At 37.0% G+C, this 27,308-nt stretch overlaps 1 protein-coding gene across 5 annotated transcripts in view; it reads left to right on the forward strand.

Moving 5' to 3' along the window:
- Nucleotides 1-27,308, forward strand: part of ERBB4 (erb-b2 receptor tyrosine kinase 4) — a 904,250-nt gene that overhangs the window by 754,626 nt on the left and 122,316 nt on the right. For all 5 annotated transcript variants that reach the window (XR_015795175.1, XM_088135586.1, XM_088135588.1 and 2 more), the window contains one exon: nucleotides 7,338-7,523. Coding sequence is in view for 4 of the 5 variants with exons in the window: in XM_088135586.1 (XP_087991712.1) it covers nucleotides 7,338-7,523 (186 nt within the window). In the remaining variant the exon portion in view is untranslated. The remainder of the gene's footprint in view (nucleotides 1-7,337; nucleotides 7,524-27,308) is intronic.

The following is a 27,308-nucleotide window of genomic DNA, read 5'->3' on the forward strand; positions in this document are numbered from 1 at the left end:
TCAGGAGCACAGACTTGCTTTAGATAACTCTATAAGGCCATACCTCATGCACCTCATCTAGTGTACAGTCAGAGCCCAACTCTGAGTGGATCTGAATGACTATCTGCTAAATAGCAAGAATATTCCTCATAGTGGCCCTGAAAGTAGTCCTGTGACTCATCTTTCCTCAGCAGATAGGGCCACCTTGAACAGGGCCATCAGGTAGGTATTGGCAGGCCCAATAAGGACAGAAAAATGATGTCATTTTGCCACCCTTATTACAGTGACATAATCCCTAATATTTATTCTTACTCATGTTTGGTTGAATTCACTCTTTGTCTTCCTCCTATGGCGCTCTAGGCATCTCTTCTTGTGTTTCATCTCCTGGAGCTGCTCAGAAAACTAAGGGGCACCCTGAGATTGGCACAAGGGGAGAAGCCACATAGGGGCAATACTTCAGTCACCTGCATAGACCAGGCTGCAATTAGGGCCTCAGCTAAACTGCTTACCAAGTCCTCAGAGAAAACCCGAAGCTCCCTCTGGAACCCAACTGGCTCTATTAGGTGCCTGAGGTGGGCCGATCAAACAGACTGTCTTTCCCTGTGAGTACTTGGATGGGAGAACCTGAGGAAATCCAAAGCTAAAGACTAGACTTTAAAGTTTGGGGAGAGGAAAAACCTCAAAAACATTGAAGAAGGCAGTAACAAACCATTACTGCTTGCCAAGTTAACTTAACCAAGTTAATTATATGGTTGTCCAGGAGTTTACTAACATTCTAATAGAAATAGAAGAATTATGCAGCAATTCTTTAGAAGTCTTATAGAAGTTTCATTAGAAGTATCATCATCATCATCATCATCATCATCATCATCATCATCATCATGTTGAACACACCATAGGGTAGTAATATATATAGAAACACACTCCAAAAGCAGAACAACAGTTTTGTGTGGGGACAAATGCTACCATTAAGTCCCTTTTCCCGTACTGCGCTGCCTTTACGTATCCTCCCTTTTCTTTAGGTCCTGCTTTGCCTATTTTACTGCCCTTACTTCATTTGCTTCCTGGTGTTTGTCGCCTCCGTTTGTTTCTTCAGCTCCCTTACGCTTCTATTCCTTTGTTTGCCTCCTGCTTCTCCTCGTCTGGCTAGGATTCCCAGCAGATCTGTTTCATCACATCTATTTGGCCTATACCTTTCTTAAACTTTCCTCAAGATTGGCAGAAGAATTGGCAGGTCCTTGCGTGTTGCTAAATGAGCAGTTAGCTCAAAAACCACATATAGCAATGCAACATTTTCTTTATATGTTTGGTTGAGAAATGAAGATAGCAATTTTGTGCATGCAAGATTAGCTGATATTTTCTTCTCCAATAAAAGCAAGCTGCTACTGAGAGTTTAATATATTCTCTTTCCTTCATTTCCATAGGAACATGAAAAAAATAGTGAAGTCTTTTAGATTCTGGGATAACAGCTACTGCTGTTGATTTTGGACTATGCCTGCTGCTGCTCCCAATATTCTTTCCCATTGTATGTCTATAGTTGAAGTGATTTGCATGAGGATAAGCAGAATTGAAATCTGAGTGGTGTGGTGGCATATTAAATCAGTATGGTGTTGGCAGTCATTTATTAAAACACACACACACACACACACACACACACACACACACACACCAGAATGAAAAGAGAAAGGCAATCTGATGTAACAGTATCTGCCCAATGTTAGACAATAGCTAAAAGGATATGTAAAGGTATACTTGTTTTTTTTCCAGATCCAATCATGTCATGCATTTCTAGGAACTATTCTAACAGTGTTCTGTGGAGTCCTTGGGGTTCTCTGAGCTTGGTTCTTTTCTTGCAAACGTTTCGTTACCTGACTAGGTAACATCTTCAGTGCACCTAGCCAGGTAATGAAACGTTTGCAAGAAAAGAACCAAGCTCAGAGAACCCCAAGGACTCCACAGTTCAACCCTGAGCTTTGCATATTCGCCTCAATTCAGTGTTCTTACGGAACGCCATATTTACTTTGGTTAAAAAAATAGTAAAATTCTTCAGCAACACCTCATTAATCAAACCCTGAAAGTGGCATCCCCTGATGCTTTGGGCCTGGAATGCTGTCAAGGGGATCTGCAGCATCCCAGACGCAAGGACTGGGATGTTTCAGGGCAACAGCCATTCATATCAAACTCTCAAGACTCCCTGGAAAACTGCGTTAGGAATGCCCAGGGCCGTTTTCCTCTCCATTGTAGAGGCACAAGGGGAAAAAGGCAACCTCAAAAATAGCCCTCCCGGAAGAGCTGTTACTTAACCTTTGGCTGAAAGTTAGAGAATGACAAGGTTCAGGGCTCATGGATGGAAGGTTGTAGGAGTATTCTCCCTCAAAGAAAGAAACCATATTCCAGTTGGTCTACAGGTAGTATACTGGCAATTTAAAACAGAAATGCTCATTCCATTATTGAGGTGCGGTGGGGTGGAAAAAAGAAAAGAGAGAGAGTACCAATCACAAGGTTGTTTTATTTCTATAAAAGGGATAGTACAGGCATGCATTTTTTTCTGGTGGTCTATAATAGTTTTCTAATACTATCATCAAAAAGATGCTAATATTTCTTTTCTCATGTAGGGTTGACCACAGAATGGAATATTAATTTTAACACAGAACAAATGGTTTAAATGGATCTATTATTTGTGCCTCTACTCCTCATCACCCCATTCATTCTTTGCCATTAGTTACACTTAGATCGTAATCTAGCCCTCCAAAACCATGAAAAAAAGCTTTACATAATCTCAAAAAGATTTTAAAAAATAAAAGGTTAAGCCATCTGTTATATCTCCCTCCCTATAATTAGTGTCTTGTTCATCTACTTTTTTATATAAAGCAACTATTATGCAAATATTCAGCAATTTTGTTTCAAATCCTCTTTGTACTTAGATGAGCAATTTTGTTTAATTCAAATTCAACCTGCTGTACCACCTCACCCCATAATTTTTTTCCTGTTTCCTTCCATCTTTCCATCTTGTATTTATGATGGTGGTGATGATGATTATAATTTTGCAGAAAGGGTGGTTATTATGAAATATGTTTGTGCTTAGTGAATCAAGTTTTGAGGTGTTCATATGAAATGAAGTCACAGCACAGTTCCTCTCTTACAGAGGAATCCTCATTTCTACCTCTTTATAGTACAAACATTAGAAATAGTAATTAGTAGACCTGTGTGAATCAAGTCTGATCCTATTCTAATTACTCATTCAATTTGGTTAATCAAGTTGATTTGATTTAGTTTTAACTATGTTTTCTTTTGCTTTTCTTCTTTCACATCTTTAATTTCATTGACTTACTATTTATTGCTACCCTCTCTGGATAATTGGTTTCACTGTCAAACTGTTCTAACTCTTATGATTTTTTTTAACTATCTATTTTAAAATAGATTCAATTGGAATCTATTTTCTTGTAACTTAAATCCACTATGCCATGTCCACTGGAATGAGAGAACAGGTCTCAACTTTTTGTGTGACATCCTTTGAGATGTATAAATAACGTTATCAATCTTTCTTCATAGATCTTAGTTTCTAACCCCCTGTTCATCTTTTTTGCTATTTGCTGGAGCTATTCCAATTTCTCTGAATTCTTTTTAAATTATAATGCCCATAGTAGGATAAAATTCTTTTTTTTATAATAACTTTATTAAATTTTAAAACAGAAAGATAAAACAAGAATAATCAAGAAAAAGAATAGAAGAAAAGAAAGAATAAAGAAAAAGAAGAACAGAAGCGCAGAAAGATAAAGAAACAGAAATACAAAAAAAAAGAGACTTCCGACTTCTTTTACAGCAGTTATAAGTAAAACTTGTACTAAACTCTTACTCTAGCATTATAACTTAACATCCATTTCTTCTATAGTTTGTTAATTTTACTAATCATCAAATCTATATATTATAATTTATAATTTTCTGTTTCCCACAAAAAGTCCAAAAGGGGCTTCCAGTTAGTATTAAAATTAGTGTCTTTCCTACAATCAAAGCTGTCAGTTTCACCATCTCAGCTAGTTCCATCAACTTTACCATCCATTCTTCCACTGTAGGTAGTATCGAGTCTTTCCACCTTTGAGCATATAAAAGTCTTGCTGCAATTATCATATATAAAAACAAAAATCAATGAGATTTTTCCAATTGTTTATCCATCAGCCTCAAAAGAAATGTGTCTGGTGTCTGTTTTATATTAATCTTCAAAATCTTCTGAATTAATATATGTATTTTGTAACGTTCACTGCATTCAGCGCTGAACAGAAACCTCGTGAGGCATAGGCTCGAACGAAAGCTAGTTTATTCAGGCGTAGTGCATAGCAGTTACAGACAAAGCCAGGATTGGCTTGGCACGGTTTCTTACAGCAGTTTTATAGGGTTCCGCCCTTGACCCGTAGTTACCCCTCAGTTCCGCCCCTTGCCCTTGCCCTGGGCTACCCATCTGTCCGTTGCGATCTTCCTTCCCCTCGCCTTGATGGCAGATTCAGCCAGTTTCTATTGTGTTATGATCTTCGTCCTTTGTCTGTCTTGCCCTCGCATTCCTTGAGCCTTTCTCATGTTGAGTTGGTGTGGCTGTTTTAATCTGGTTTTGAATTACCCGCCGATTGCCTCTGGATTGCTGCGCTCCCGGTGTATTGCAAGCCGGAGTTGCCCGGGGCGCCTGGGGAGCCGGCTGTGCTCCAGTGTTGCCACTTCTGATTGGCTCCCTGCTGCGAGTTAACTGCCCACCCCCTGACGGCAGTTAACTTGCAGTTACATTGTTTCCTTGCCCTATTGCCTGAGGCGGTGAAACTGACCAATGGCTCTGCGCTGCAGTATGTGCTTCCTAGGCTGAAGCTGACATATTTGAGTTCAAATTTTTTAGCTTTTTTACATCTCCACCAAAGAGGATAAAAAGTCCCTTCTTGTTGTTCAAATTTACAACATATATTTGAAGTCCCTTTGTACATTTTTGACAATCTTTCTGGTGACAGATACCATTGATGCATAATTTTATAAAATTTCTCTTTTTTATAAAATGTTGTTTTATAAATTTTACATTATAATACAATGTAAATTTCAACCCTTTCATCACAGTAGGATAACATTCTTGAGGTAGGGTCTGACCAGGTAAAATGACAATAAATGATTACTTCCTGTAATTTGAAAATTATACTTTGGCTGATGTAACCTAGAATTAAATTTGCCTTTTTTGTAGTAATATCAGACTGGATACTGGATTCATAATCAACCACTATTCCAATAATTTTTCTTCTTTTTCAAGCCAGGTATTTCCCATCCTACACCTGTGTATTGATTTTTTTTTTCCTAACTGAATATTATATCACATACAGCTTTGGTGAGCATTTCTTCTACCACTTCTTCCCAATCATTAATGAAAATATTGAAAAACAGATGGCCCAGGACTGAGTCTTGTGGCACCCACTTGATCTCTTTCTCAATCTGATAAGCACTCTTTCAGTACAAATTTCAACCTGGCTATATATTTATTTAATTATTATGCCATCTAGCACACACTAGCTAAGCAGCATGCTGTAGAGTACCTTGTCAAATGCTTTGTTGAAATCAAGATATATTAAGTAAGGAGGAAGTTTAAAAGTCTCAAAATAGGAAGTCCTGCTCTCCCATTCTGCTCTTCACACTTTTCTCTTAACCCATGGTTTTTGTTAGAAAAGACTGAACTAAAGTAAGAGTTGGGTAGCTCTGACTTTTATTTGATATCTACTACCATTTTGCCATCTTCATTAGCAGCTTGTATAATTGTTTTCTCCTTTTATTTTGAACACACCTAAAGATGCCCTTTTTGTTACTTTTACTATCCTTTGCTGATCTCAGCTAATTGTAAGCATTTACTTTCCTGACATCATCTGTACAGTCCTGGGCTATCTATCTGTATTTTTGTCCATTTCCTGTATGTGTCCTTTTAAAATCTTCACTAAGCTTTTTGTGCAGCCAGATTGGTTTCGTTTTGATACAGATACAGATATTAACCCTTTGAATCAAATCTTAAAACTGAATATTCACACAACCTGTTAATCAGTGGATCCTAGTGCCAATTTGTAACATTTCCATGCTGCTATACCCGTACCGCAAGATAGTGGCCTGCAGTTCATGAGACATGAGGAACCAGAGTTGTTATCAAGAGCTAGATGCCAAAATGCAGAATATCATGCTAGACAATATCTGTGCCTTGGAGGTGAAGGAACAATAATAGATGAGAAAATTTCTATAAATTCAGTAAAGTTGAATTAAGATGTTATGGGAAACCAATTAATATTGCACATAGTCCTTTCTCCTGCAAGCAGGAAGAAAAATTCCCATAGAGGTAGTTCTTTAAAAGAAGATTAGGTGACTTACCAAAATACTAAAGCATCTGAATTGTGCTTTTAAACTGGGTTGTATCTAGGAGTTTGTACATTTTGATTTCTTGTCAAATGTGTTTTTTGCAAGCGAATAAAAACATGAATAGTACTGAAAGCTGCTTCTTCTGGGACCTTGGAGAGATTACTTTTCTGTGGCCATTCTTGCCCTCTCAGATAGCCCACCTCCACCCACTCCCAAATCATTTAGGAAAGTCCTTAAAATGTAGTTGTTTCAGCAAGCACTGGGGCAGGGTGATTTGTGACCTTGTACTAATATTGGGATTTTGTTCCTTATTCTTGATGGTTCCTTCCCCAATATAGTAATATATTGTTGTTTATTACTTGCTTTATTGTGTTAATATGCTATACACTGCTTAGAGTTGGTTGGAGGATTGAGGCGATTTATACATTCAACAAATAAACAAGGAATAGTTTTGCTGAAATCTGCTTTCTCTGAGAAAGTTCCATTAAAACAGTGTCTATTCAGCAAGGTTTTCTACAAGTACACATGAAGATTTTCTTCTAAAAAATTCTAAGAAAATTGATGGAAGAAATGATATGCAACAGTGGTAGTTTTGGATTTAAACTAATTCACATATCCTTAAATAATGTGAAAAGAATAAACTATTAAAAATCACATTACAAAAACATTAGCAATATAACTCAAAGAAATAGAAATAAAATTAATCATCCATGAAATGATTAAGAGAATAAAAGCTACTAAAATAAGGGCAGCCAAGTATTTCTGGGAACAATATTCCATAATCAGGTTAGCATCAGCAGAATGGATCCTATTATCAGATAGTAAACTGAGCAGTGCTGTATGATGAAGATCTTAAAAGACTCCTGGCTCACAGGAGAGGAAATGGACTTTCCTGAATTTCTTATTTAGCAATTCTGTACTGTACTTAACTGGAAGCACAGAATGTCCTTTGTATGTGAACACTGAGCTTTAATTTTAATTTTTACTTTTTCTTGTAGGAAGCACTTATAATGGCAAGTATGGACCATCCGCATCTGGTTCGATTACTAGGAGTCTGTTTGAGCCCCACAATCCAGCTAGTTACTCAGCTGATGCCCCATGGTTGCTTACTAGACTACGTGCATGAACATAAGGATAACATTGGTTCCCAGGTTTTGCTTAACTGGTGTGTTCAGATAGCCAAGGTAAGTTATTACAGGTGTTACTTATGGGCTGGAACCTGTCAATGATTTTCATTTTATATTTCAAACTTTTTGAGAACTGGGAGTTTTGTTTTGTTTTTTGTTTTTTTCATCATCTCTGTGTAGCATTATATTAATGTATGGATTGCATGACTGGAACTGTAAAGGACAAAGGGAATTTTGCATTCTTTTGCTAAATTTTAATAATTATTTTTTCCTGTGTTGAGTATGATGTCCTGCATTTTTAGTACTGATATTATTTTTCTAAAGCAAAATTTAGAAAAAAGTTATGACTTTTTGAAATTGTCTAACAGATTATAACTTTAAAAAGGAGATAATCTAGATTGTTGGATTATAGAGATGTTTGTGTATGAAAGAGATGGTCGAGTTTTGACAAATTTGACCACACATACTTGAAACTGGTTTAACAATTCGACAGAGGGATCCAGAGGAAATATTATTTTCTATCATAATTTTAAGTGACATACTGCACTTCATGGACTAAAGTGAACGATCATCTTTATCTGATCACATTTTAATTTGCAACTTAACTAATTTATACTAATATGTGAACTGAAATGGTGTTATATTTTAATACTAGTACTTTTCAATGTGCACAGAAATGTTTATGTTAGTAAAAAATTGGAGAAAATTGCTCATATATATTAGGCTGTTTGATTACTGTATATGTGCTATACGTGTTCATGATAAGTTTTCTACTTTTTGCTTTTCTGGATATGAAAATATCTGGCTTGCAAAGGAAATGGTTTATTGCATGTAGGGAAGATTGTAAATTTCAAATGGTCTACAATCAACCAAATTGCTCCTCCCAGACTAATAATTGCAGTTCCCAGTGCAGTTATCCTTGGGCCAAACAATTTAGCTCAAAAAAGTTGCATTTATGGATTTTGTACCAAAATGCCTAAAACAATGCATATTTTCTGGGGAATACATTGTAATATTCAGTCCCCAAATTCTAAAATCAAGTCTGCTTGATGCAAATAGCAAATTAAATAGTAAAACATCTGACTTAGTGCCTCTCAGTGGTGCCCAGAGGATCTTGCCACTTCTGTACATTCCACGTTTCAAGGCATGGTGAAAAGGGGTGTGGCTTGCACTGTAATACTGCGACGCTGCTTTTCTCAGTGGACCCGCTCCCCCTGCCCTTGCATTCTGCTGGTGCCATTGCAGAATATGAGAAGAGTTGTCTAGAATGTCTTCTGGACTAATCGTGTAAGATGGTGCTGAAACCTCAGAAAGTGAGATGTGAATGCCTGTTTATAGGATGTTAATAGCAGTAGCCTTAGAAGTGAATTTCTGCATCCCTTCCTCAGAAATGCTCCCTAGACTCTTCAGTTTGGACATTTTCTGCCAAAAGACTAATACTCTCTTTTGGGTGAAGTGATCAAACAGATGGTAACCAATCAACTTCAATAGTGCTTGGATGAAAGGGATTTTCTGCACTCATTTCCATCTGGCTTCATCCTTGATTGACTTTGTATCTGACCTGTACTGGAAACAAGAAAGGGGAGCATGGCCCTGATGACTTACCTGAATCTCTTGGTTGTTTTGGGTAACATCAATCATCACATTTTCTTACAACAGCCCTGTTAAATGGGATTTTGGCATGTTGTAATACAGTAGTTCCCCTCCTTTATTTTTAATCTACTGTAGGAATTTGTAATTATTATCTACTGTGGGGATTTGTAATTATTATCTTTCAGTTCGATAAGGCTATGATCATAAGGATCACCCACAAGGATCACTCAGAGTTGAAGACAGACCTATTGATCATTGGATCTAATATTTCCCTTCCCTCCTTTCAAAGCTATTTTGCACAAATACTTATAGGTTTTTAAACTGTGTATCTACCATGGCACCATAATCTGGAATGAAGCTCCAGAATAACAAAGTAGGATAGACCTTTAAGAAGGGTTTTGAATTTGTGAGCAAAAATTATCCCAATTTTCTGGTAACATCTCCAGGTAGTTCTTGAGCCAGTCACATAAGCTGTGGTGGAGTGACGGAGTGTGTCAAGACTGTGCATACCATGCAGCTCAATTGAGCCCCTTGGCTTCCCTGGACTTGGTCAGATAAACGCACTGACTGAGCTGGGTATAGTCCCCTTGGCAACTCTAACTCTCTTGGAGAGCTTTTCTGGCTATACTTTCTGGAATTACCCAATGGCTGTGTAGCTTGGCTTGTCACAGTCAACCTTTGCAGCTTTCACATAGTCTACATTTTAACTCTCATCAGTAGCTAGAACCTGGTCATAAAATAGATACCACTAATTTTCATACCATTTAATTGTATAACCAGTTTGAAGTGAAAGTAAAAACTGATGAAAAATGTAGTAAGCCTTGTGGGAATCCAGCTTTTCTGAATTTATCAAGAATATTATTATTTCTATGTATGGAAGCAAAGAAAACGATGCACTTTTGGAGTATGTGACCAAAGTTCCTTTGCCATACTGCACTGGATTTACTCTCAAGTTTAGATTTCCTAAAGCAGTTTGGCAAGATTTATTGCGTCTGTCTAGAAAGCTACTCAGAGCACAATCAAAAATATCCACTGACCCTTTCAGACAGTTATTTGTGTGGCCTGAAGTTGTTTTGGATGTTTGCCTTTTATTAACTGTATCTTTGTCTGCATCAGTTTCTGGTGACAGTTTTCTGTACTGAGGCTGAAGAGAAAGGAACAAAGGGTTCTTTAGTTTTATTGTGAATTTTGTTTTGTGAATGGTTTAAAATGAGGTTACCTCTGCCGTAGCAAGCATCAGCCCTACTGTGTCTGTCGTTGTCTGCTTTTGTGCAGTGTTATTTATTAAAGCTCCTGGTTCAGAGGAAATCATTTGGCATGAAAGTTCCTTTCCAGCCGTCTCAAATTGTGTATGAAAAGCTGCAAATACTGCAAAGGATCTCACTCAGTTTGCCAGGAGTAATCTGCTTGTGACAATATCACTTGGAATGGGGTAGTTGGTTAATATTATTGAAGATTATCCATTTAGGATTCAGATCTTTGCTGTCTTTTTGTACATCAATGGTGTATATGTTTTAAAATCAAAAGAGGAATTGTAATACATTTGCCCTTTCCAGAAGAGTTTTCCTTTCTCAGGAAAGTTTACAAAAAATGCATGTGTTTTTATATGCTGGCAGACTCATAGAGCAACCTATTTTTACCTGTTCTGAAACAAATACCACTGAGTTCTTTGGGCTTACTCTCCAAAGCCAAGATACAGTGGCTTTGATATTTCTGAATGTGTCCTCCACGCTAATTAATCATTAAGCTAGGTACTTCTTTAAAGTACAAGCATTCTACATTTTCTTTAAAATAATTGTTAAGTTTAGGATAGATGCTTATGAGAAAGTCTCCAAATTCTTGGCTTGAAGCATATAACATTACAAAGTTTGCCAAATCCCACAGACATGGACTCTCTCATTGCAGCGAGAAGTTAGATTTCATGCATACCATGTCCTCTGCAGAGTGCTTCATATTCTCAAAAAGGCTGAATTTCATGTGAATGAGATGAAATGATGAAATAAGTTTTTCCTATGCTTCATCATGGCCTACATTGTGATAATTGGAATCTGTTTTTGGAAATTCTGTCTTATCCCAATGATTTATTAGGGCATGGGCAACTGCTTTAAGTATATCTATACTGTATTGAAATAATATTTTGATTCTTTTCTTTCCCAGGAGACTGTCAAGCCACCTCTCATATTTTATAGTCTAATAATTCTGTAACTGTATTATTCTTAATAGTGATAATAATAGCAACAAGAACAAGAAGTCAGAGTGATAAGAAATTTTGCGTATTGGAATGTCAGTCAGATCCTACGGGATATCCTTTTAACATCTTTTGGATCAAAAAGAATTCCAAAATTACATTAACCTTGGCAAAGTGTCACTTGGGAGAGAAAGTACAATACTAGCTTAAAAACATGTGGAATCAATTTTTTCTCAGAAAAAAAATCAGACCATTATTGTTCTGCCTCCAGTGGCACTCACTCCCCCTTAGTTTAAGAGAGAACCACATTTTTTTTTCATTTGCAACTCAAAATGGAGTTGCATCTTTCATGCATCTACTATATAAATCCACTAGTTCATACATTCATGAACTAATTGTGCATGTGCCTTTTTCTCTTGGAGAATGTGGTCCCCCTCATCACCAAATCGACATGAAATGTCAGAATTCTTAAAGAAATCATCTATCTGTAGGACTGACCCAAGGACTATAGGATTATCCCAAGTTACTTGAGTGTTGTGTAGTAGGAGTCAAATATGTGCTTTTCTCCTACTAGATCTCAGCATAGCAATTTGTAGATGATGAGTTGTTCCCAATTTCACTCTACATATTGAAGGTAGTTTTGAGGTGTGAGACATTAAGGACTTGTCATTTTTGCTCGTTCTGGAAGTGGATGAAAACTCAGTGTCATGTTGTTAACTGACTATTGAATGGCTGCTGCTGTACCACATCCATCAAGGGTGAGGATAGCACAAATGTGTGGGATTGATGCTCCTAAAGGATAATCCCAATGGGAAAATAGTTAGCCTTGCATAAATAAATCAACTTTTCGGTTACTATTAGATTACCATATCTCTATGCATGTTAATACTGAGATCAAGATTCTCACCTAGTAGAACTCTTGGGATTCAAGAGGATTTCCATGGTTACACTAGCTTAAAAATCAAGTTCAAGGAACATTATAGCATTTCCCACACCTCTCCTGCGTGAATCAGCAGCCACAGTGATTAGCACAGAGAGAACAAGCCTTCCTAGTTAAAATAGTTTTCTAAGATTAGGGCCATTTGGCTGTATTGTTAGAGAAGTGCCTTTTCCTTTTATTCTCTTTGGCAGAATTTGATTGATAAGCATGCTAGGTAAAAGCAGCTTTCGTTATTTTGAAGCAGCCAGGAGTGAAGGATGGGCAGACTGTGTGTGCAGTAGGAAGAAGCAAGGGTGAGCAGAAAGGTTGAAAGGAGGTGAAGGGATGTAGCTGTGGTTGAAGTTCTTTCTTTATTAAGCAGCCCTGGCTCACAGCTTATGAAAAGCCTGCTGGGGAGTGAACAAAGGATGAGGTTAATGATGGTCATCTATCAGCTGCCCATATTTTAAATTTCAAGATGTCTCTATTCCCAAACTCCATGCCATGACAAGGCTAATTGTATAATTATTATGCTGCACGAACAACATACTTACACTAGCAAAGACCAGGACTAAAAGCTGTTTTGACTGCCACTCCGACAGAGTCCATTTACACAAAGCAGAGTTTACTAATGGGGGTGCTTTCTAAGAAGTATAGCCTATAGCACATGAAACCAAGAACCTGTCAAGCTCTGCAGTTATTTCAAAGTTTGAATTATTGTTTTACTCATGTGTGTGTGTGTGTGTGTTGTGTGTCAAAGTTAAACGACTAAATCCCTGACTCTTCAGAGAACAGATAACGTACCTTACGTACATGTGCATTTGTCTCTGTGCAAATATGCTCCCATAAAAATAATAGAACTGTAAAATGAATGCAATCAAATGAAATGTTCATGTTGTAATATTAGATAAAGAGGAAAGCTCAAGGACTCCTGAAGTTGCTTAGAGTCTGGGTCTGATTAGCCTCTTCAGAAACTAAGATGGAGATCAGATCACGGAGAAACATGGCTCCTATTTGCTTTACCTTATTCTGGAGGCACTGCTCATAAGAAAATGATTCTGTCCAATGTTAAAACTTGGATGGATGGATGCATGCAAGAAATAATTTTCTAGATCCTAGATGATTTAATTATTACGTGAAATCTGTCAAGCTGTCACTGCTATGCTGTGTTTCAGTTTTTTATCACTGGAAACAGTGGCAACAAAACTCCGTGAAGCCCTTAGTTAGAGCTCAATTCATCATCACAGAAGAGCAAGACACATATGAAAAATGACACTTCCCATTTTTCTCCGGAGCATTTTGGTTGTGGGGTGTGGATCAGTCTCACCATTTCTCCCTTTCTCCGAAGTCCTGAGGCTTCCTGCTTGCACTTTTGTGCCCTCCCTCTGCCTCCTTTGCATTAGGCAGGCAACCCACCACCCAGTTCCATCCCAGTCAAACTAGTTGTGGCAAAAAATTCTTATAGACTTATTTATCTTATATTATGTATTTATATTTTAAGGATAAAAATGATAAAACCAATACAATACAAAGAAACAAAAAAGAGAGGTGATGAAGCAGGGGAGCATAAAATAAAAAGAGAATCCCTTTCCCAGCCAAATATCCCTTAAATTTATCTATCTATCTATCTATCTATCTATCTATCTATCTATCTATCTATCTATCTATCTATCTATCTATCTATCTATCTTTCTATCTATCTATCTACCTACCTACCTACCTACCTACCTACCTACCTACCTACCTACCTATGTATTTGATTTATATAGCCACTCATCTCACAGAAGTGACTCTGCATCATTCAGTTAGTATGCTGAGATAAATAATTTCTTGCCTGTTTATGGAAAACAAGAAAGGAAAAGACAGTAGAAGCTTTTCTTCCAAAGGAGTTCAGTAATGGCGAGGCTGCAGCCCGAAATGCTGTGTTCCTGGTGTTCTCCAGCTGCCTGTCAGAGTGGTGGGAAAGAAGGACAAGCCAGATGGGAGAGCCGAAAGAGATCAAGCTCAGTAGGCTTTGGGGAGGAATCTGGCTTCATTTGAGACCTCCCTCCCTGCCCTGCAACTGGAAGAAGGCTTATACCAAAGAGGAGTCAGTGCCCCAGACTATCAGGCCCAATCCATTGCAGAGCTGAGGGACAGCACCTGAACAGGCCAAGCGATTCGAGGACACTAGAAGTTCATCCTTCCTTGTCTCCAAGCAAAAGCATTGCCATAAGGGGGACTAACTTGGTCCCCTGAATCAGTCAGGAAGGAAGCAGCTAACAGATAGGCAGCTATTGTATTGTGCATCTTTTGAAGCCTGCTAGCTTACTTTTTTTTTTTTTTTTTTATCTGCGCTCAGTCATTGCTGACCCTGCAGTGACTGCTTGGACGAGTCCTTGCAGTTTTCAAGGCAACTGTTTTTCGGAAGTGGTTTGCCAGAGCCTCCTTCCTAGGGCAGAGCCCAGCTGGCGAGCGCAGGAGGCGGGGTTTCTGTTGCTTCGCACCCTTTTCGGGCGTGCACAGTTTTTCGCGCTTACCGGCAACTGCTCCCAACTCCTTTTTTGCAAGGCGCCGCCAGCATTTTTCCTCCCACCGGAGTGAGAGTCCCCATTTATCTACTCACGTGAGTTTTCGAACTGTTGGGTTGACAGGAACTGGGGAGGAAACAGGAGCTCACCCTGTTTAACGCGAAGGCTGGACTCGAACCGCTGAAGCGTCGACCATTTCTGGCCAGCAACTTTCAGCGTCATTAAGCCGCTGCGCCACCGCGTCCCCCTTAGCTTACTTTGGACAGTTACATTTGCCAAAGGGCTATATGTATACCTTCGTTTCCATTTTCAAGGTTTCCATTTACATAGCCGCCTTTTGTATTTGCTAAGATGCTTAATAATGCAATATGTGGCAATGTATGGACATTTATAGCACCTCCATAGCATCACTCAGCTATTACTGAAGTGATATAATGCCTGTCCTTATTGCTGTTATTTTGGCATAGTGATGGATAGATAATTCTAGAAGATGCTATAGGTTGCTAGTGGTGAAGTAACTTAAGTAGGATAATGTCTACTATAATTCAATACATTTACTCTATTGTACATTCCTAAATCTAGTACCATGTGTAGCCCTTTATTCTGGCAATCTTGTCACCTCAAGGGGAAAAAATGGGGAAAAGAGAACAAAAATCTTGTTAGATATAATACACAGCCTGTTTTTGCATCAGATGACATCATCCAATTTGTTTACATATTCTCTTCACCCATACAGATGGTCTAGTAGAAATTTAATGTAATATTCTTATCCATTTAATATGTTTAATTTTATATGAGGCAATCATACCATAGGTGTACTTCTAAAGTAGACTGTTTCTTTTTTTTTTTTTAATATTTTTTTTTTTTTACAACAAACACAAAACATACATGAACAAACAAAAACATAAAAAGGCATAAAAAAAGCATCTTCCATTTTATACCGTGTGTCAACCAGTTACCAACTCGTTGGTGCCCCTTTCATAATCTTAAATTCTCATATCATCTATTCAAAATATACTTGTATACTTATCAATTAACAATTATTAATCATTCATAGCTAATCTATAGAATCATTTACTACAAGAAATTTTAACTTTCAATAGGATTAGTAATACATTTTCATCTATCGATTATATGTGTATATATATAATAATTAATATCAAATTTCTATTATAAAATTTCCTAATCCATTACATTACTATATTTTCTCAGTGTCATATAAAATTACTTATCTTCTTACTCTAATTTCAAATCTCAATTTAACTCATCTCTGCACATTCCATAATTTTCAATAACTTCCTCCTGCATAAGTACTTTTTAATTTTTCCAATTCTTAAAAGTTACAGTTCTAACCAGTATCAGTTACAATATCAGTTACAGTTCTAACCGGGTTACAGTTCTAACCAGATTCTTCACTACATGTTTCAACAAAAATGTCTCTAGTTTAAAATCTATATGTTACTATATTCAACCATGCATAAATTTTAGTCTAATCTCTTGAAACATTTACAATCAAATACAATTTTTAACTATATATCTCGGATTTATACTTTATTCCAGCGCTTGCATAATTTTGAGTTCACCCTTTTCATTCAATATCCCAAAATATCTAGCTGTTTATTCCTTTTTCTATATTATTGAATAAAAGAAAGCAATAATAAATGTCCTTTCAAACATTCTGCTTTTTGAAGCTTCTGTCAGTTCCATCATTGTTGTATTCCCCTCGTTTTTTCTTTAAACATCTGAAGTAGTTTCTTTCAATATTGTTTTACTTCTTCTTTTTATGCATTCTCTTAGTACGATTTTCCATTATAATCTTGTATAATCTTTTTCTCACCCTCAGTGCCAAGAACAAGTCTGTCCCTCTTCATTTATCAGTTAATTAACCCTTTTAATTCTCAGTTTATAGGCCTCACAATAATTCTGTTTAATGTTTCTGATTTCTTGTACTATTTCTTCCTTTTCCATTGATCCCGTTTTATGTTTAATTAAGTCCATTTTAGCTTTAATATCTTTTTTCTTTTTTTTTTTTGCGGGAATTTCTGCAGCTCTTCTTCCAGTTTTTTATAGTCATCCTCAATAGTTTAAAGATCTTTTTCTGCATTGTGTTTCTCGTATAGTTTATTATCTTGATAAACCTTCATTGAGTCAAAGGATTCTTTATCTTTGTTCTTGCAAAAATAAGAAGAAGAAAAAAAAAAGCAAGAGGAGAAAAAAAAAAAGAAGAGGAGGGAAAAGACTAAGTCTCTTTAAAAAAAATCCAACTGAGGGGGGAATGGAGAGCAAAGCAGAGCTTCTAGCAGAAAGAAGAGCTACTGCCACTAATCAAGGCTCTTGTGACTAGCTCAAACTTTCCATCTTGATATTTTCAAAATTGCTTTCAACTCCACTTTCTTGTTTATAGTTACAGATGGCACCTGTATACACATGCACATCCCACTATCTTTTTAGAAAGCACAGAGTCCTTGAGCATGCGTCACAATGAAAGGAAAAAAGCACTAAGTCGCGCCTCTAGATGGCAGTGCAACTTTCTTTCATTTACTTTCTCTTAACTCCACTTTCCCCATTTCAAAATCAAAAAGTATAAATTTCTTATAACAATAAAGAAATCTTAGTAAAAAAAAAAGGCTTAGAATAAAGAGTTATTAAGTATTAAAAAAAAAAAAGAGCCAATCCAGTTAAAAATATATTTTTTTAAGAAAAAAACATCTTGCCAATTCCACTAAAAAGGGAAAGTTGAAAAGAAAAAAAAAATTTTTCCCTCCTTTTTTTATAAGGCTCAATCTCACCGCTTAATCCACTTTTCTTCACTTTTAAAAATTTCTTTAAGTTACTTAAGGTGTTCTCTAAGAATAGTTGAATAGTAAAAGTCCATCTCACCCAGTTGACACCCCTCTCTTCCTTCTTCCTTTGGAGCTGTCCCGGCTTTCGCAGCCATTTTGGCTGGCTCTCCTCCGCCGGCTTCAAGAGCTTCTCCCGGGATCAATCTGGGACTTGCGGTATCCCTGAGATCCACGGGACGCGCCCTTTGCGATCGCCATCTCTACGGGACGGCTTAGGTCCATCGGGACCGTCCGGGGAAGGAGATATCGGCTGCGATCCTGGGAGCCCAGGATCGCCCGCCGTATCGCCGCGACGCCAGCTCCGCCCTCCTAAAGTAGACTGTTTCTAAGGTGACATATCTGACAATGATCATGAACCTATTTCACAGGAAGAATAAGTAAATGTATAAAAGAAGATAGGGTCAAGAGAGAATGCCCAAAAGAGCAGGGAATTAACAGATTTTGAAGCCAGTAAAATGTTGAAGACCAGGTTCTCATTCACACTAGGCCACTGTGTCTTTAAGTATGGTTTACTAAATAAACCACAGTTAGTTGGATTCACACACATGATACTAAACCAGGCTTATAAATCAAAATGGCTAGGTTGAAACAACTGAACCCAAACTAAACAAATCACATTATGGTTTAGTGCAATGTGTGCCCAGGGCACTGAGAGAGAGAGAAAAAAGCAGTAACAAGAAAACACAAAGATTAGGGAAGCAGAAAGAATTGCTTCATCAAAAGATGGCAATGACTTTGGACTAATCACAACAGAAATATTAGATTCATACAACATACAAAGGTATCAATGTGACTTGCTTGTTTGTGACTTGGTGAGTTTGTAATTGTGGTTTGTATGCCTCCAGAAAATTTTGACATTCAATAAACCATACTTAAGCAAACCATGGTTTTTGTTTCGGGTGAGCACAGCAATATTTTCAGCATGCTTGGGATTTGGTTGTAAAATAGGACACTTTTGAAGTTAGGAATATAGTGATCAGGTATAGGAGTGCATCTCTTTGGGATTCTGAAAGTTAGAGCTTTCATTCTGTGTATGTGGTGAATGTGCTCTCTTGCTAGGAAATATATTACAAGATGTGAGTGCACTTCTGTTATGTGTCTGTCTTTTCCATCTTTAATAAAAACATGGGGTAATGGGGGTTTGTTTCGCACAATTGTAATGTGTCATTTCATTTGATACATCCCTCTCTGTACAGTCAAATTGAATGATTAAACCACAATGCCACATTGGGATGGGCAACCTGAAGCCTTCTAGATCCTGCTGAGCTACAACTTCCAAAAGCTCTAACTGGCAGAAGCAATGGGAAGGGATGCTGAAAGATCTGCAGGACTAAAAGGTTCTCCATATGCCTGGTCTATGGAGGAATAATAGGACTCTGTTCAAATTCTGAACCTTGGAAGCTAAGTAACCACAGTCTCTTGCAGGATAGTAGTACCCTGTTGCATTTGCTGCCGGAAGTCTGACATGAAGGAAAAGGACTGGAGGAATTCTAGTTCCCATCTCAGGACATTCACTGAAAAGAGAAGTCAGCAATGGTCACTTGCTTTGTAAAAATAAAAGAATGCTACCTAAAACTTTACCTACTTAAACTTATCAGGGACCATAATGTTTAAGGATATTGATGGTAGGGTTCCCTTTATTTTCACTGAATGCTGGAAAATGAATGGGTTTCAGCGGATTGCTGAGTCTTAGGGGAAATCACCCTGGGGTGTAGATTTTGATCTGCCAATGTCTGGCCATATGCTTGTTCAGACAAGTAGCTTAGCAAAATGAATTGGTGTGGGGGGGGGGAGTGGATTTATCATACATGTATGTTAGATTCAAATGATATTTCAAAAGAAAATACAGTTATCCAGTTTTCATCATCACTAAGTAATAGAGAACACTGACTTGATAAATATGCATGTAAAATTGTAACTTAGTGGATTGAATACTGTCATTTCCAATAGAAGCCAAGTGCCTAGTCCCCCTGAGTCTTTTTGAAAGCTACAGCACTCATCAGACTATGTTCCTCTAATTACTACAGCATTATTAATTATGGCTAACACATTGCAAAGAAGGGCAGCCATTATGCCCTTGGAGAGCTGCCACTGAAGCATGGCATCCCATTCATTAAGAACTGTAGGGTGGGATATTTTCCTGTTCACTCTTCTCCATTTTCAAATTTATTTTTCCTCTTGTATGATCTTTGGCTCATTTCACTCAGCCTTTTTGACTTTTTATCTTTCCTTCTGTTTCTTCTACTACATTTCTGCTAGCTAGGCTTGTAGTTTCTTCCCAGATAAGTGCAATTTTCCTTTTTCCTTTGCCATCACCCTTTGCGCTTCTTCTCCTCTCTTCAGTTAGGATGTTTGTTTACTAGGGGTGTGAATTGGATCACCCAGATCAGATTCAAATTCAAGATTTGAGGGTGGCAAGATTCTAGAACTGATTAAATAAAAGATTTAACGATAAGGTATACAGTCAACTGCAACTGCTTCACTATTTTTGGGAGAATGGGATGAAACTAGAGGTCTGGGTAATCCTTAAGAACATGGCTGGACAACCTTTTGAGGACCAGGAATATACTTGACATTTAGTGGCTATCTAATGGCTGCAGTGAGTGGAGTAATGATGCAAAGTAGGTGGAACCAGATCCTTAATTTCTTTTGGGGGATGGTTTGGGGAAGAGTTGGGGTTTTGTATTATAAAGAACAGATGGGGATCCATTCCAGCCAAATAGCTGCAGATGTTGAGTATGAAAAAGCCTGTCTAGCATTTTACACATGTATAAAATCCACAAAAAGCATTGCATAAAATCCTGGGGGGAAAATCCTAAACCATGGATTTCCTGTGGACAATGAGATCTGCTCTATAGTTTCCAACCACACATATGGGAAGGTGTGAATGATGAGAGTAACCTATATATTATGCCTATTTTCGGCCCTATGTCATTTTTTTGCTGCATTTTGCACCTTGAAACGGCAGTAAACCAGGACACCAGTTCTGACATTTGTGGTTTGGGGAATGCAAGAAAGAGGTTTGGGGGACAGGGGCCACATTCTCTGCTTTAGAGGACATTCAACCTGCAAGTTTCAGCCAGAATTTGTGGAGTGGGGAGAATGAAGTTGGAGGGGGAGGGTCTGAAAGTTCTGAAAGACTACAGATAAACAGGACAGAGAGATCAATAGGGACTATACTATACTTTAGGTCAGAAAATAGTTCAAAATCAAGGAAATACAAGAAAGAAAGGAATTTGGAAAGAGGTGGAAGATCACTTACAAAAGAGAAACATCTGAGGGTTTTCCCCCTCTGTCCCTTCTGTCTAAACAAATTCTGGCAGAAGAATGAGAGGCTCAACCCTCTAAGTGCTGTGATGCTATCAGGGAACTTATCACACAAAGTAAAGCCCCCTGCTTTGTTCACATATGGTTGCAACAGTATTTGAGACTCTGTTGAACCCCAAACGTCCATTGAAATGCCACATTACTTGTTTGGCCAAATCTTCTTTAAATCAAATTGTAAATTTCCCACAGCCATATTATATACCAAACTTAATTTTCAATTTCTGCTTAATGCCTTATTTTATAAGAGTTAACACCTAAGATTGCCTTAGTAGAATGAACTGTTTTATTGCTCCTCAGTATGAATCAAAATATTATGCATGTTCAAAGGAACTTTTATTTTTCTGACATTGGTGTTTAAATAAGAATGGAATAAAATTAGGAAACCATAGCAAATGACAAAATCCATTTAAAGGAAACCTAAATTAAAACCTTGCTTGTTCTCAAGACAGATTGGAACTGAATTGATCTTGATTATAGTCAAAGACCAAAGTGCCTTATAAATAAAAGCATCCACGCCATATGACATCTAATGACTAATCAAACTTCAATATGTAATTTTTTTTTTTTTTTGCTTCAGTCAATGGCATTAGAAGATATTATACTATCTTATTAGGTATTAGGTAAAATACCTTATTAGATTATCTTATTAGATATTAAGTAAAAGAAATTTGTGACCATATAAGTCACCTTCTTTTTTGTCAGGCAGCAAAAGACATAATTGTTTATAATAAATACATTTCCCCCCATTGAATGCATAATCAAATGTTTTGTAGTCCATTTTTTAAAAAATTCATTATTAGGAGCTCAAGGAAGCATAGCACTCCCTCCTCCCATCTTTTATCACAACAACCCTGTCAGGTAGGTTGGGCTGTGTGAGAGTGGCCCAGAGTCACAAAGTGGGCTTCCAGGGCTGAAGGTGGATTTGACCCTGGATCTCCCTTCTCCTAGTCCAACACCTTAACCATCATACCACACTGCCTCTTAATGAATCACACTTTTGTATGCCATGTATTGAGACCAAATGAGATTATTCAAATGTTACAGAATTTTCCTTCCACCTACTTTCAATGAGTAACATCACAATGAATTGGCTCCAAGCTGAGTCTCTCTTAACACAGATTACTAAAAGTAATCTGTTCCACTGATCTCTATCCCTAAACATGTTGTTTTTTTTTAAAGTCTGGTTCTAATTTATTAAATTGAACTAACATTCATTTCACACCCCTGATAAAAATAAAACTAGTATCCATTCAGTACAGAACAGACCCAAAGCAATGTTACTGCTGGATATTCAAGTCTCATATATTTGTCTTCATCTTAAGCTCCAAAAACAGTTTAATAGGTAAAAAGCAAAAATTGCCTGGTATAATTTATAGGTGATATTAAACTGATAGAACATTCCCTAATTTCTGATACATTTTCCATAATACTGGGAATTATCCAAGAGTTAGTCCATACTTGTAGAAGTACCTATTAGAATAAGCCTTTTCTCATATTTGTTAATCTACATTGGTAGGAATATCTGGAATATTAACACAAATTGTTATTCTTTTAGTGCTGTAATGCCAAGCCAAGCATACCTCATGAAACCAGTGTGAGGCCAGACAGCATATATGGGAGCTAAAGGTACCAAAATAATATTCAATAAAACACTTTGACTATCATCAAATATACTGAGGCAGTTGGAAAAAAGAAACCCATTAAGTTTTTCTTAGCAGTTCCCAATAGACTGTCTTGGAAAAGTATTATTGAAAACCTCTCCTAAATCAGATTCAAGATATTATAGCAGCTTCTGTGAAGGTCTGTCAGGAATTCCATTATAAACCCATATTTTTCATGTTTATAAGGTAGCTACTCTTTTTTTCTAGACAGTGACTTGGTATAAGAAGTCTTGGTTTGAGGCAATTTTATTTATTATTCAAGACATTTATATGTGAGGGCATTCTGTATTGCTTAACATTAAACTATTATTCTGAATGCCATTGTTTATTGCAGTAATTAAAAAAAATTACAAATATTTTAACATGTTCAAAGCCATATATTTATAATACAATTCCATACCAATAAATATTAAAGCAGAAATGCTTTATATATAAAGCACATATATATTGTACATCTTAAATGTATGATAGTACATATCTAATAATACTTGTATGATAGTACAAGTTGTTATTATTATCAACATCATCATCTTTTGGTTAATAAGTATATACCATTATTTAGACTATTCATAATATTGTGACTGGATACAGAGTGTGTCATTTCTTGATCTGCAAAACTAAAGTTTGTAATATAGGTACAGGACATCAACAGAATTCATTTCAAATGGGTGAAATGATCACTTCCAAGTTTATTTCTGTTTTTTTGTTTTTGCTATATGTGAAAAATTCTGCAATTTTAAATACATGTTGGAAATGGAGGAAAATTATATAATTGATACACTTGATCCCTCACAGGAATATTATTAATATTAACTTATTAACTGTGATAAGTATCTATGGAAAGGGATGGAATTCTATTCTAGCAACTATAAAGCATGAAGGTGACTGGCCTAACTCACTATTTTTCCCACCCATCATAGTTTCAGTGTTTTGCCCGTAGCTAAGACAGATAGGTTTATTGCTTAAAAAGTCAGAAATTCTCTGCTTCCACAGAGTCTGCTGGATTCTGTGTTAGATGTTTAACCTCTAACAGCAAAATCACAGCCATATCTATGCTAAAATGCCTTGAATGCTCTGAAGCAACCAATATCTGTGAAGCTTTGGAAAAGGCAGTTAAATGTTCAGTGTTTCATACAGCTCATGGTCCTATCCATTGTTTTGTTTCCTTCCATTAGTATGGCCTGCTATGTAAACAGGAGCCTTCCTCCAAATGCAGCTTGCTTCTAGATCCCACATTTATAGATTCTTAAAGTTCATTAATTCAATAATAGCCCAAGCATAATAGCTATTGCAATCTTAAACAACAACTGAAAATAGTTTTTCCATAATAATATTTCTTCCAAAGTTCACACTAATCCACTGTTGTTTCCACATACATATCAACGCAACACATACTTAAAGCCCAGATCAAGGTTACCTGTTTAATAATAATAATAATAAGAGGAGAAGAAAGGAGAAGATAAAGTCAGAACCACATGGATCTTGGCACACCTTTGATGTCAAGCCAGCATTTCAGCCCATGGGGTCAGCTGGCAGTCAGGTATCATTAGTCAACACCATCTCCCTCGTTCCCTCTCTGCCATCTGTTTCCATCTACTCTATTTGTGTAAATTAACTCTCAGCATGGAGTCATTCTCACTCTTGTCATGATTCTTCTTCCTGTGTCCTACAGTTTTTCTCCTGGGCCAGGCACAGTGACCTATATTTAAGACAGTTGCCTGAATTCCTCAATGCATTTGTTTTGCCCCTTAGGTATCCTACAGCATCAGCTGCGTTGCACAAGCAACGTGACTGGCTGGAACTGTAAGACAGCAGCAAAGACTTCATTGCTTCTTTATTTTGCTAGTCCAAGTCGGTGTTTTTCCAGCCTGTGGCTGTGTGGCAGCCTCTGACATTTCCTTCCTTCTATTCTCTATGATTCATCCTTCAAAAATACATTGTGTCCTTCTCCGCTCTGAGCCATTCATTCTTCAAAAGTCAATTCAGGAGTGGAGATGCAGCAAGGCACAGGCGGAGCTAGGCTGAAGGGCTCTCCAGCATCCAGACACCTACAGCAAAGCCTGCGCTCACAAGGCAGCTGTGGTTTCTCCAGGGGGACCCAGGCAGTTCTTGGTTATCTGAGTGCGGGAGACTGCTACTTCTGATGTAGCGCCTACTCAGTCCTGAAACGGAGAACTGGTTTTTCCGGAAGGGGCCTCTCAGGGGTAGTTTCCCTCTCTGCTGGGCGTTCAGTAAGAAAAAAGAATCTCCCGCTCTTCACTGTGAATTTTTTTACAGCTTTTAATTACTCATATTGTTGAGAAACAGCAGATGATTAGTATAGCAAAACAAGTACAAGAGGAACTTTAAACACTAAGCTACAATTTTAACTTTTATCAATTTTAGCTTTGCATCAACTTTCCTGCAAACTACTGGGTTGCACACCAGGGACTAGTGATTATTTTCTCTTTAAAAATAAAACCAGAGAGAGTTTAAGTCTCTTTCCTGCCTGCACATTATGATCCTGATTTGAACTGAATCACTGTGCACTTACTCTGGAGAAAACAAAAACAGGAAGTAGAACAGCATGGTAAGCAATGTATATTTTCTAAATTACTTTAACACATATTAATGCTATTTCATGTTCCTGAAGCTATTTTTTTGACTCCTCTTTGCCTGTCTTGCTGTAGTACAAGAATAGGCAGCCTGGTGTCCTCCAGTTGAGATATTTTCAACTACATTATAGCTTTCAGAAACGCTAGCCAAGCTGGAAATATAATCCAAAATGTCTAGAGGGCACAGAGTTCCTAGGTCTGATTTTGCACAACACTATTGCAATATGAGAAGTGAAATGTTTTGAACTACCTATTAAAAAATATAGTCTTGCCTCAGGTGTCAGGACTTTTTCTCTATATTTACATATTAAGTTACATTTCCATAGCTGTTAGAAAGCCCCAGATCTACCCCAGATACATATTCTATGCCTATCATCTTGTACTGGGAAATCATCCTTGCCTGAATATACACCCTAGAAAAGTTGTTTAGTATTTGAATTTTAGAAGGCTGGGGTCAGGCCATAATACAATGATAAACAACATGTTTGCTGTGTAAGAAGTTCACACAAGATTATTCATTTTTTGCCACAAAAATATTGCAGACAGTGCTTAGTTTGTTAACTACTGTGGGCAGTAGATATCTGAACCCTTTCCAAATAGCTTAGCCTATCAATTTCTACCTTCCTGAACTGAGTTCTTTCCAGACATGTCTTATTCTACCACTCTTGCAGTTTGTATCTTACATTCTTAATTAGCATTCCATGATTTAGGCTCTTGGTGTTTTGCTGGAAAAAAAGAGAAATAGAAATGAGAAAGAATAATTCTGAAAAGCATCTTCTTATTTATCACGGTTTGTGCTGACATGCATTACATGGTTCTGCCAGATACATTTGGTTTTGCAGGTAGCTTGGATACACTTCTGGTGTTAACCAAATCATCTTAGAATTATATTCAGAATACAATTTTGTGTCAGGGAGTGTGTACTGAATTTACTCCAGACCAAACTGGGGTGATTTGGAAAAAATGAGTTGTCCAAACACAAATGAAGCTTCTCTAAAAAGGTAAAATTCTAAACTGAACTCTTCGGAAGTCTTGTTAGCAGTTTTAGAGGGATTCAGAGGTAGACCATACGGTATGTCTGCAAAAATGAATACATTTCTCCCCAAGCAATTTATATACTGAAAATACCAAAGAGAAGAGAGTGGGGAGGGAATGGGCTTTTTTTTTGACATAACTTTGGCTTCAAAGACTTTTACTAAAGCTGTTCAATGCCAGAGCTCAGATAACCCATATTCATATGCAAAGGAACTGCAATATTCACAAGTGAGTTTTTCTTTTACCAACTTGGTAATGGCTATAATAATTTATGATGGCAAGAGAAGCTTCTTGGATATGTTATATATCCATGACATTAAGCAGTAACCCAAAGAGCTTCAGTTTCAGTGGATACTGAACAAATGATATATAAAAAAATCTCATTTGTTAGAATAGGGCAACTCTTCTAAAAGGCAGTTTAAGCATCTGTCATTAGGCTCAGTCTAACTTTATTCATCCAGCTTATAGTACCAGAGGACTTATTAGTGAACGTACAGCTTTTTAAGAGCCCATGGGGAATAATATGTCTTTTATAAAAGATTTAAATCTGTACTGTAACTGAAGTTTGATGTGACTTTTTAAATTTATTTTCTATTATTGAGAAGAAGGGGAAAAAACACATAGTACTTTAACAAAAAAGTGAAAGAAATACAACAAAGGGGGAAAAAAACATGTTAATATGTCATTATAACAGTAAACAATTACAATTCTATATATACTTATCTAATGCAAATATTCAAGTACATATATATTTCTAATACATTTATATGACTAACATTTTTTAACCTATTGTATTTTGTATAAATGAATCCCATATTTCATTATACTTGTCCATACAAAGACTACCTCTATAAGCAATCTGCTTGTAAGTAGCAAGCACAATCAGGTCTTCCATCCATTGAATAAATGGGGCCGTACATTTATCTTTCCAATGCTGCAATATCTGTCTTTTGGCCATAGTAAGGGCACAGAGAATCCATTTACATTGTCCGGCTGTTAAGTTCCATGTCTATATACCACTAGGTATATAGTTCAAAAGAATATTATCCTCTGAAAATTTTAGCTTTTGTTGCACAATCATATTTATATAGTCCACTACTTTTTCCCAAAACTTGGTAAGTATAGGACATTGTAGAAATATATGCTTTAAAGAAGCATTATCCTTATTACAT

This window comes from Python bivittatus, unplaced genomic scaffold (assembly GCF_059951505.1).
Source record: "Python bivittatus isolate LINGU-HERP-01145 unplaced genomic scaffold, Pbiv_v1 ctg000200_np1212, whole genome shotgun sequence".
Lineage (NCBI taxonomy): Eukaryota > Metazoa > Chordata > Lepidosauria > Squamata > Pythonidae > Python > Python bivittatus.